General features: G+C 48.5%; 1 protein-coding gene across 1 annotated transcript; it reads right to left on the minus strand.

Moving 5' to 3' along the window:
- Positions 1 to 225: 225 nt before the first annotated feature.
- Positions 226 to 11219, minus strand: NUP85 (nucleoporin 85). The gene is made up of 19 exons (XM_082294058.1): positions 11093 to 11219; positions 10909 to 11002; positions 10640 to 10802; positions 10230 to 10300; positions 9852 to 9895; positions 9045 to 9114; positions 8037 to 8158; positions 7579 to 7713; positions 7138 to 7260; positions 6687 to 6818; positions 6221 to 6327; positions 5861 to 5944; positions 5623 to 5688; positions 4997 to 5148; positions 4797 to 4914; positions 3395 to 3495; positions 1648 to 1799; positions 986 to 1072; positions 226 to 398 (listed from the first exon to the last, which is right to left on the minus strand). The coding sequence occupies exons 1-19, from the start codon at positions 11123 to 11125 to the stop codon at positions 297 to 299; spliced, it is 1956 nt and encodes a 651-aa protein (XP_082150184.1). The 5' UTR covers positions 11126 to 11219; the 3' UTR covers positions 226 to 296.
- Between the last annotated feature and the right edge of the window lie 774 nt (positions 11220 to 11993).

Here is an 11993-nt window from a genome sequence, read left to right on the forward strand (position 1 = left end):
GGTTTAAGAGGTGGCCTTTGTTTCAGTTCTGGGTGTTAGAGGCAAAGAAAACATAAAATCCAAGGAAAAGTTGTAGTGAGGGTCACTTCACAAGGGGAGGGCTGCCAGGCCAAGCTGGAACAAGCAGCTGTAACATTTTGATGCAGCTCCTTCACAGAAGTTAAAAAAACATCTATATAAAGTTGTTTATGGAAGACAAGAACAAATGACCAAGCAATCTGCAAAACAAAACATTTAATCTTAGAAAAAAGTTTATGTACAGTAAGCCCCAGAGGAAGAGGAACACCCTGCAGTCTTCAAGACCCTTCCACAGTGCCTTCTTTGACAATGACTCGTGCAAGGTTCCGTGCGAGAGCAAGTCTCAGCATTTCCACTTTGGTTGTCTCAACATCATCATCCTGGAAGGGAGCACAGCCTGGGTTAGGGGACTGCACACAGCAATGAGCTGGTGACAGGGTCTGTCTCTGGGTGTCGAAAGTAAAGATGTAGGTCAGTAAGAGGTAATTAATTACCTGTTAAAGGACCTCCTGAGAAGAGCAAAAGCTACATTTCCTACTTAATAGCTCAACCCAAGGCAGCATTGCCAAGCCTTTTCATTCCCTGGATGCTGCAGGGCTTTGCGTGTGCAGCAAACAGTTCCCTGTTCTGTGCCTGGAATGCTCAAGAGCCAGAGCTGCTGGATGGCAACAGCTAAGCTCTTCATTGCCCATGTAATGTGCAATTATTTATCTTGGAAAAGCATCATGGTCCAGTGCAAACCATCAGAACATGAGGAGTAGGAGCACTCCTGCACTGGGTTTGTGAATACTTCAGTCTCTTGTTGATGCTTCATTTGGCTGCCCTGAACCCCCTGTGCCAGTCTCTGTGATTTGGGCTGTTCCTCTCTTAAGCCCTCACTAGGAATGTAAAGGCAGAGCTTCCCTCCCTAACCCTTCCCATGGCCCCCCTCGATTCATTATCCAGTTGTCCTCAGAACTGGGGCTACCTGGAATTTCTGCTGATCTGGATTCCCTGCTGTCAGGTCTTCCAGGCATCGCATCAACTCATAAGTCTGCTCTGCTGAAAATATGACCTGTGGAAATCAAAGTATTTACTGAAAAACATCAAGTTGAAGGACATCACACAGGCTGAGAAGATAATGCAGTTGAAGAGAATGCTTTTACACTCCCACAGATCCATTCTGACCCTTCAAATCACAGGATCCAAGGATAATTCAGGCTGGATGTGACTTTGGGAGGTCTGCAGGAGCTACCACCTCCTGCACCCAGCAGGGTCAGCTATGAGGTCAGAGTGGCTGCTCTGGGTCTGTAATTGCTGAATTGTCCTTGTCTTGATGGATCTTAACAGAAAAACTCTGCTTAGAAGAAGGAAGCACTGAACAGTCTTCAAGCCAAGTACCCAAAGGAGCTGGATGCAGCGTGTGCTTAAATTACCAGTGCAGATGAGTTCCACTGCTGTTGTAAAAGCAGGGAACCGAGGTAAGAGTCAATTTATCCCTTCCTGGGTCCCTGAGTGTTCCCACTGCTGGGACACTTGGAGCTGCCATGGACAGGTCCTGGCAGGAGCAGGAAGGGGATCACTCCTACTTTGAGCTCCCTTTTCAGGAAAAAAGAAGAGGCCCCCTGGGGGGTGTGAGCAGGACCTCACCTCCTTCTGTTCCAGCAGCGGCAGCGCGTCCGTGAGCAGTGTCATCCAGAAGGAGCAGGGGGCGATGTGAGCCGTCATCAGCGTCAGCAGCAGCCGCGCCGCCTCCGGGAACCGCTTCTCCCCGTACAGCCGGTGGAACTCCCGGTACTTCCCTGCCACGGGGGGAGGGAGCGAGGCATCAGGGGCTGCTGGGCCTGGGAGATCCCTCTGCTCCCACAAAGCACGTAGCAGAACCACCCTCAACCAAAATGAGCCCAAAGCAGCCCAGTCTGGGGAATTGGGAATGTGGTGCATGAAGGAAAGTGACAGCAGAGCCTCCTGAAAGGGCAGCCAAACCCTGCTGCTGTTCTGGGTGAGCTTCAGGGTTCCCATCAACCTGGTCAGTGGCTGCTGCTGCCTCATGCTGAGTGGCTGCAGGGGAGCAATGCCCCAGTGGCTTAGAGAGCAGAGAGAATGTCTTCTTTGAGGTCACAGAGTATCAGGAGGTCTGAAAGGCTGCACTGTCTTCCTGGTTGTTTAAATGGAAACTGGGATCTTTGTTAATAGGGAAAGTTCTGCTTTTGCTAAGCATTAGTGAGATCAATATCCAGCATGAGAGAAGTGGCTGAGGATGGAAGTGGGGTTCATTCTGTATCCACTAAACTGCCACAATACGGGAAGTTAATGATTCCCATTCAGATTCACCTTGACTAATGCTTGAGCTCAAGGCAGAGACATGGGAAAGTTGTCCAGCAAAAGTACACCTGATGTTCTAAAATGCCCAAAAGAAAAACAGGCAGAAATATTTTCAGGCCTTTTAGGATTGTTTATAAAGAGCAGCAAGGGAAATGCCTTCTCTGAGGCTGACAGCATCACTAGATGATGCTGGGCATGCAGAGTTGAGGGATTACCAATTTGGTAAGTCATGTTCAGCTTCTAGACCTAACTCAGGATAAGCTTTAATGAAGGAAATTCAGCTCCAGTTTTGCAAGCTGGACCAAGGGGAAACAGATAAAACTCATGCTCATCCCTCCCTTGTAATGGTGGCATCAGGTAGAGAGGAGTCAGTCCAATGCTGACAGCTATTCCAAATTCCTATCAGATTCTGGCCCCTGAAATGGAGCTTCCTAACTCACAGCATCAGACAAAGGGATATTTTATCTCAATTTCCTGTTTTGGTCCATGAATCAAAGGCCTCAGAGCAGCTGCAGGCAGAGGGGCAGGTTACCACAGCCTGCCTTGTGCCAGGCAGAAGGAAGCTGTGGTACCTGAAGGAAATGAGCTGGAGGCCCTCAGTGTCTCTTGGCACAAGTGCTCAGTGAGAGGGCAGGGAGGGCTCTTGTTCCAGTGAGCCTGACTGGCACACTGAACCCACACACTGGAGACTTTGGAGAACTTGGTAAAATTATAACACGGTCAACATAACTTAAAGCAGTGGATTACTCTTCCAATGAACCCCCTAAGGCAGCATTGGTTAGTATTCCAGAGCCTGTTGACGCAGTGATACAGTCTGGAAAAAGAGCAAGGAAGGGGAAGTTCAGGAAGTGTCAGGATTTGAGCCTGTCCTGCTCAGAGTAGAGCAGGTACCTGGTGTGAGGGCAGTGGTAAATACCACCCCTGGTACCAGCTGCATCCCAAACCACATTCACCATTTGCTTTCCCCTCATCACTAAACCAGGAGATAGCCAGATGGAAGAAAGCATAAATCCAAGTAATTCCATGGAGTTCTCCGTAACAGACCAGTATGGACACTGTAGGCAGCTCTCACCGAGGAATGTGAGCCGGTCACTGAGCAGCATGGACGGACCCAGATTGTCAATGAGGTCCAGGTCAGAGAAACATCCCCTTTCAGAATAGTCCTTAAGGAATCTGGGGAGAAAGTTAAGGAAAAGCTTAGAGAGAAGGACATCATCCACATCCAGTCTGTACCTCCTCATCCCTTCCCAGAAAACTTGACTGTACAGCTCAGTTCCATCTTGATCGACCTCCCCGAGGGTTTCAGAAGTTGTCAAACATTCCCTGGAAGTGGCCAAGGAAGTGGTGTAATGTACATTTAACAGACACTTCATTGATTCTTCACATTCTGTGGTAGTTGAGATCTATTCTTTAAAACGAGTAAGTGAAGGAAGGCAGGCAGGAAGCTGAGGCTGGTGGATGCATAAGTAACACTCCCAGATCATAACAAAAGCTCTGTTTTTCTGCTGTGTAAAAAAGTTGATAAGCAACAGGAACAAAAACAATGCTAAAAGCTTTTCATCTGTTTTGTTACAGCCTCCATTATGCTGCTTTCTGCAGAGCTGCTTCCTGTGATGGTTTTTTTTCATCCTTCTGTTGAAGGAAATGTAACGATTCCCACTCCCTCAAATAAACGCAAAAACCCCCCAAAACCTCAGACCAGCAATCTCTTACCTCTCCTTTTTCCACTGCTGAAGACAGAGTGTTGCCTGGCCACCTACCCAGAGTGTAACTTCAAAATTATACTCTAACTATGCAGAGATTGGTCTCTGCCTATTTCCAATTAGCAAAACCCACACAACATGGATTGTTACAGATTAAAAAGCATAAAGAGTTGCCAGAGCTTTTGTTGAGGCCTGAGCCAAGTGCCAGCATTCTCCTCACTTTGATAACAACCCTCCCACCCCAGAAAAGGTCAGGAATTTTGAGAGTCTCATGCAAAGCCAGGGACACGATAAAACCACTCCTTGATGCAAATTTTTAGTAGAAACAGTGGCTTAAGTGACTGCCACTGACTTGTTTGGAGGTTGTGAAGTGAACTTGATTATAAATAATCTGCTGAATAAAGCACAGGTGGGGATTATCCTCCACCCAAATCAGCCCCCTGGGTCACTGTCCAGCCCATCAAACAGCTCTGTCACAGCAAGTGAGGGGCAGAAAACAGAAGTTGTTAAAAGAAATGTTTATCCAAGCAAGGTCTAAGGGGGTTGGACTCTCAGATAAAGCTGTTCTGTCTCTAGATGTCAGGAAGGAAAACACCACAGAGAAGGCACAGCTGGGGGTACTGCAGGGGAGAGCACCCGAGGGTGTTGTTTTCTGGTCCAGAAGAAGGTGCCTGGCCCCACCTGCAGCAGTGGGAGCTTTCCTAGCCCTTGGCACAGCAGCCACCTTTCCCCTGTCCCCGCCCAGCCTGGGAGCTGCTGGCTCAGCCTCACCGGTCTGAGATGAGGGTGGCAAAGGCCGCGTCCTTGGCCCGGATGCTCCAGGACAGGGCAGAGCCCAGGCGGTTGTTCCGCAGCGCCTTCATAGCCATGATCTTACAGATGCTGCGCACTTGGGGGGAAAGGAGGGGAAGAATTAGTGTCAGAAGGTTCAGCTGGATCACTGCAAAACAGTGAGACTGAAAATGCACCACCTTGTTCGTGCATCTGCCTTTGCTCACAGATCCTCAGCACCTTGAGGGCCTTCTGCTCCGTGCTGAGCGGGATGCGCTCGATGTGCAGCTCCAGGTACACTCGGCCGTACTCCGGGCAGTGGTCGAAGTAATCCACCCCCAGCTGCCACAGGCTGAGAGAGGGGAGAAATCACCACCATTCCAACCCTAGAAATCTTCAATGAGCACAACAGTAAAGCCCCAAGGAGAATCTGAGTCTGCATTAATAACTGTTAGCTCTGATTAACTCTGTATTCAGTCCTGAAATGGCTTTTCCTTTCTACCCCATGCCAGCTCCCTGTAACATAACTTTGGAATGCCACAACTTTGGAATACGTGCAGCTCGTAAGAGCTTCAGTGCAAGGCACTCTGCACAGTGGCAGGAGTGGCTGTGCCCAGGTCATGACGTGTGAAGGGCTCTAACAGCTTTTGTCTCCATTCAGGAAGGGAAATGTGCCCATCTTGTACAATCCCTTAGGGACACCTCTGCTGAAATTCTAACAGTGTCTGCTCTAATTTTTGCCCTTTTACTTCATGAACATGCAGTTATTTGTTTTGGGTGCCTCAGTGTTAGTCTGTCCTATGAGCAATAAAGCAAAAATTGGTACCTGTGATGGGAGAAGAGTCCTGAGGCGTACTCCAGCAGGAGGAATTCCCGCATATTTGAACCAAAACTGGGGGGGAAAGAGAGCAAATATCCAGATATTATTATTTGCATCTCACTGGAAAAACCTGCTGACTTTACTTCACAAGTGCTTTCAATTTCTGCAGCATGTTTTCTTTTGTTTCTTTTTCCTCTGGGCTATCTCAATCAGCTTTATTCAAATAAAGTAAATAAATACTTACTAGAGATTGTGAGACTGCAGGAGTTTGCAGTGATCCAACAGGTCAGTCAGATGAGCCACAAACCACCAGTTGCTCAGGACAATGCTGTGTTTGAAGCAAAAGAAAAAACTAAGCCTACCACTGCCAAGGACTATGTCAGGTTTTCCACAGGCATTTCTTACCAATACACAGCTCTGTTACAGTGCAAGGTCTGGCTGCAATGTCCCAGACCTAATGGAATACTTTTAGTTGCTGCCAGCTTCACATTTTTTTGCTAAATTCCTTGCAAGGATGACCAAGGCTCTGTATCCATACCCCCCTGCCCCAAATACACAGAAGCAATCCTGTAGAACTAGAGAACCAAAAACCTTAAAACTCAACCTGCATTCCTTGATCACTTGATGCATCTCAAATTCAAAGGCTGCCATTAAAATCATGTCTAGAGGCTCAGGGCTGCTCTCTCCACCCAGGAACAGGTCCATACTAGACTGTGGAATGAGATGACAAGACATGAAAAATGCAGAAGCAAGACATTTGTTTGGATGTAGCAGTTATTTTATGTGAAATAACAGGTCATGGAGGCTGAACACATTAACAAAATGGAATTTTCCTTATTTTAGCATAAGGGAACCGAGAAAACAATTTGCAGGAACAAGACTGGCAACATTAAGACACTGAAAAGTGGGTCTTCAATAATTATTTGTCAACTTTATCAGTCTCCCAGTCCTTTTACAAACTCCAGATAACATCTTACAGGGATGTAGTTGCTGTAAGATTTCTCCTTTCAGTGCAGTAACCCTTGTGTGCTTGCAACAGTAGAGAATATAAGAATAATTGTATTTCCTACCTGTGCATAGAACCGCAGCTCCAGCGGCTTCACCGTTGGGTGGGAATACAGGAGCCGGGTGACCAGGAAGTGATACCATGTGGTCATGAGCTCCTTCTTCTCCAGAATGGCATCCTCATCTCCCAGCAGGATCTAATGGGACAAAAACACAGCAGGAATGATGCAGAGTAAGCAATGGACACATCTGCACTCCAGCTCTCCAGAGGCATTACTCCTGTTCTGCAAAGGTGAGGATTTAATCAAAATTACATAATAAAGATCCTTCTCACAGCCCAGTTTCCAAATCAGCCTTAGGGCCTTGGACAGGGAGAGAAACCCATGTGCCCAGGCGGGCAAACAGAGGATAGGAGACATACTAAAGTTACTTATGGCTGCTCTGGGTTCCTGAAATCCACAATGATGGATTCAATACTTTAGTCCAAAGTTTCTTTTGTTCCCAGCAAAAACACACCTTGCAGATGGATTCCATGTGGGGATTGGAAGCAAAAGTTCCATCCTGTAGATACCGCTGACACTCCTCGTGCCAGTGCTGCCACTTCAGCTCCAGCTCTGTCAGTGTCTGGGTGTTGCCAAGCTGAACAGAGGGAATAAAGGAAGACAGGGAATAAAGGAAACACCGAGTCAAATCACACCAGGTTCTGGGGCCAAACTCACAGTAACTCACTGATAAAAAGCTAAACATGAGGCTGCCTGTCATCTTTCTAGGTTGATTTGTCACCTAACATGCTTGTATCTGAATTGTTGAGTCTTTGGGCAATTCAAGAACACAAATATTGTTACTGTAAAGGAGTAAGACTGAGATGTTCTAAAGGGGAACAAATTGTTACACAGGGGGACACAAGACAGTGGATTTTCCCAACAAACTGCATGAAAAAACACACTTTGTACATACACTGGGCACAGGCATCTTCTTCATCAAGTCATCCAAGATTTTGTACATGTTCATGGATGTGGGATTGGCACTGGCTTCCTTGGAGAGCAGGTGCCGTGCTTCGTCCATCCGGCCTTGGAGCACAAAGACATCCACCTGCAAAAACCCCCTGTCCATGAGCTCCACGCTGGGCAAGGCTATGGAACACCCAGGAAAGGAATCAGAGGGGAATTTCAACCTCTGATTCAGGCAAGGGAAGTTGAATTAAAATGTTTACACTGTAGGCACTGCTAATTCAAATAACAGTGTAAGGTGTGATCTCTATGGGTCACGAAGGATGATGATGGGAATGAGAATGGCTTCACCCTAAAGCCTACACAGGCAGACAGCAATGAGGTGTAGAATCCAGCAGGGAAGAGGAAAGAAAGCCCAGACATGAATTCCCTTTGTTTAAGAACCTTCCAGGTGGTGATACTCACCACGTTCCAGAAGAGCTTGTGTTTGGATGGACTCTCGCTGCTCAGAACTTCCCGGACCGTGCTGTCCACGTCACACACGTGGAGCCGCACCCAGTCCAGCAGGCGCAGCAGGAGGGGCCCAGCTGTGCAGACAAGATTTCCCTCTGTCAGCTCCCACGTGTTTGTTCCCAAACTGCTCTCACACACTTTGCAACAGTCTGACATCACACAATGAGATTTACTGACTGGATTTTCTACCTGCCACCCCCAAATTACAGAGTTCCTTAAGCAGAGAGGCCCTGGGAGCACCCAGCCTCTGACAGATTTTCCTGTAGCAACACGGTCCAGTAGAAAACCCAAACTTGAAGAAATAAGAAGTGAGTGATTCAGATCATAAATCTTGCAATGCCAAGAGACAAACAGAATATTTCTGTTTATTTTAGCATCATTTCATTATTACTAACTGAATATGAGGAAGAAATCTGGCACTAGGTGATTACTTTAGATTAAGTAACCTATAACTTGTGAATCTCTCCTGAATCCTGGGACTGTGTAAGTAGCACACTGGTTTGCATAATCTGATTTCCTTCAAAAATTATTTACTACTTTAAAATGCCAACGTAAACAGAGTGACTTCAAAAATGGCAACCTAAAGTAAAAGGAGTTGTATCACAGCTGTGTAAATGTCAGCTGGCATCAACACATTTGATGCTCAAAGACATGTTTAAGCTTGTAAGTAAAAGAGATTGGCAACAACTTTTGATATCCCTCTTCTTCATAACCTTTCTGACAAAGAAACAATTTAAATCAGTAAGGGAGAAAAATAGAAGGCAAATTGAGTAGTTTGACATAATTCAATATAAAGAAGGCAATTAACTGAGGCAGAAAGGGTATTAAAAGACTTATTGACACTCTGCATATCTCTAAGACATTAAACTATGGCACAGTGAGTATGATATACATTTTAAACAAATAAATATGCAAAGAAGAAACCCTTCAGTCTTTACACCAGGATTGTTCACAGCTCACCTGCAGCTGCTTCAACAAACAGAATCTCACACAGGTTCCAGATCAGCTCCATCGCAGAGAGAATGGAAACCTGAAGGAAAGCAGGGCCAAGTTTCAGAGCTAGTCATTATTCCAGTTGGGTTTTTTAACCACACAAAGGCATCTGCTGTCCACAGCAATCAGTTTTTACAGAGAAATATCATACTGACATTTCAGAGATAAAAATTAAAAGACACAGGCCACAATTTCACACTTTTATCAGAAAACACTGACACTATGTACTGAAATGCAGCAATAATCTCTCACCAGTGAGCTATCTAACTGGTCTTATTTTCAGCCTTTCTGCACTTTTAAGACTCAATACAAACTTTAAAGGAAGAAAGGCCAGTGAAGCAACATCACTGCAGCTGATAGGACAAAACTGGTGTGAGCACTCTGCTCTTCCCAGAACACTCCCATGGATCTGACAGCTCACTATGAACACCCAGAGGTTGCTACGAGGCTCAGAGGCAGATGATTGGAATCTGAGTGAAAGGTGAAACACCACACAGGCAAGTCTGAAACTTTTCTTGTCAGCTTTGAGATGACAAGAAAACATCACATCTACAACAGCAAATATGTTTAAGACACGGCAGTGAATTGAAGTGTTAGGCATCTTTATTGTTTTAGAAATACAGGAATTAACTATTTATTTCCATTTATTCTTGGTCATGAACTGCATCTCATATATAAGGCAGAGTTAAATGTGAAGCACCTCATGCCACAATGGTGGCCTGGTGAATTCACCAGACAGTTATCCACGCTCACCCTGACATGACTGCAGATTACCTGAGTGCTGTACTGGCCTTGCAGGGCAGGGTCCCGGGTCGAAACTGAGGGAAAAACAAGGAAAGTCAAAGAGCAACATATTTACCTTTGACAGTCCCTTCTGAGCTTTGAGAGCTTTCCATATATCTGCCACATGAGATATGAAAAGGCTGCAAGTCCCCAGAAAATCAGTTACAATACAGTAGGAAGAAACAGTCTCTGACCAGATTTACAAACCAACTTGGAAATCTCCAGCATGGAAATGGAGTCTTGTTAATTACTGAAACCTACACATGCTATTGTATGGTAGTTGCAGTAAGTTACCATTAAAATACTACTTTCATAATTGCAACTGGTGTTTCCTTTTCCTGCAGTAACAGAACAAACAAACAAACTTACCAGCTGCCTGGTGCATGTCCTCCATGCAGGCCCTTATCACTGACCGGTAGTTTTTACTCACTTGAACCAATCTGCCAAACACAGAAAAACTTTAGTTGGAGTGAGCTGTTAAGAGTGTTAGTCTTATGCTCCCTAAATCCTTACAAGTTTCTCTGCAGCAGCAACTCCCAGTACCTGGGTGGATCCAGCTGGAATCAGTGAGACTGTGCCACACTATACCAGCGTGATTATTGGAAGGATCCGAGCCTTGCTTTGTAAGATCCCCGCAAAACGGTCACTCTATCTGCCCCACTGCTGATTCCAGAGCTGGTCAAAGCAGTCTGGCCAGCGGCACTTGCCTCATCAGCCCTTGGCGTTGACTCGGCTGGAGAAGGGGCAGCGGGTGCCTCCCACCCACCCCATCCACTCACTGCGCCTTCCGCGACTTCCCCGCCAGCTCCTCCTCGCTCCGCTGCAGCCCCATGAAGATCCCGTGCGACTCGTTGAAGAGTTTCCGCAGCGTCTGGATGTAAATGTCCTGATCCCTGCGGACCACGAAGACGCGGGAGGAGCTCGGCGCTCCTTCCCCGGTACCTGCAATAGAGCCCGTCAGCACCCGGGCAGCAGTGCCCGCCCCTGCCCTCACCCCGGAACCGGGACGGGCACGGAGACCGGGACAGGCCCCGGAAGCGGGACCCACCTGCGCGGCCGAAGAGGGTCTCGCACACCAGCACCTCCGCGGGGCCCCAGGCGAAGCAAAGCTGCCGGGCCGATGGGTCCGCGCCCGGCACCACCTGTGAGAGGACAGTGTCCATTAGCGGCGCCCCGGCCCCGCACCGCTCATGTCCCCGCACCGCCCGCGGTCCCGCCCGCCCGTCCCGCACCACGAGCGGCGGCTCCGTGTCCAACTCGTCCATGGCGGCGGCCGCGCTGCTCCCGCTCCCGCCTGCCGGGGCTCCGGAGGCCCCTCCGGGCTGCCCGAGCCGCCGCCTGCGCGCCCAGAGCCCCGCGCCCCGCGCCCGGCCCGGCCGCTGCTGCCCCGGCGGAGCCGCCGCCCGCGGACGGGAGCGCACAGGGAGGGACCGCGGCTCTCCGCCGGTTCGGGGCAGGCGCCACCGCTCGCCCCGGAAGCGCCGCCCGCTCCCGAGGCCCCGCCGGGGCGGGACGGGCCCCGCTCCGCCCCTGCCCGAGCCGCCGTCCCCAAGGGCCGAGCCGGGCAGGGGCTGCTGCGAGCAGGCAGTGGGGGCTGATATGGATGGGTGGCATGGGATGGGATGGGATGGGATGGGATGGGATGGGATGGGATGGGATGGGATGGGATGCGATGCGATGCGATGCGATGCGATGCGATGCGATGCGATGCGATGGATGAAATGAATGGAGGCTGCCCCATCACAATCTGCCTCATTTTCTTGTCAGGACAGTTTCAGTGCTGGGTGGGAGCATTGCTGGCCCTGGGTGTGTAGTGCAGTGATGTAGCTGGCCAGTCAGCGTTCACAGATTCACAGAATGGGTCAAGCTGGAAGGACCACAAAGGGTCATCAGGTCCAAAAGCCCTGCTCCAGCAGGGTCATCCCAGAGCACACGGCATAGGATTGTGTCCCGACAATTCTGGAATATCTCCAGTGAGGGAGACTCCACACCCTGTCTGGTCTCTGTTCAAGTGCACAGTGTTGTTTTCATGCTCAATTCATTGACTGACTGCTGTGTAACAACCAGTGTCTCCTACTTCCTTATGCATGTCAAACACGTGCGGGTAGAGGAGCCTCTGGGATGTTGAAGGTG

The sequence above is a fragment of the Coloeus monedula genome, assembly GCF_965178545.1.
Source record: "Coloeus monedula genome assembly, chromosome: 19".
Lineage (NCBI taxonomy): Eukaryota > Metazoa > Chordata > Aves > Passeriformes > Corvidae > Coloeus > Coloeus monedula.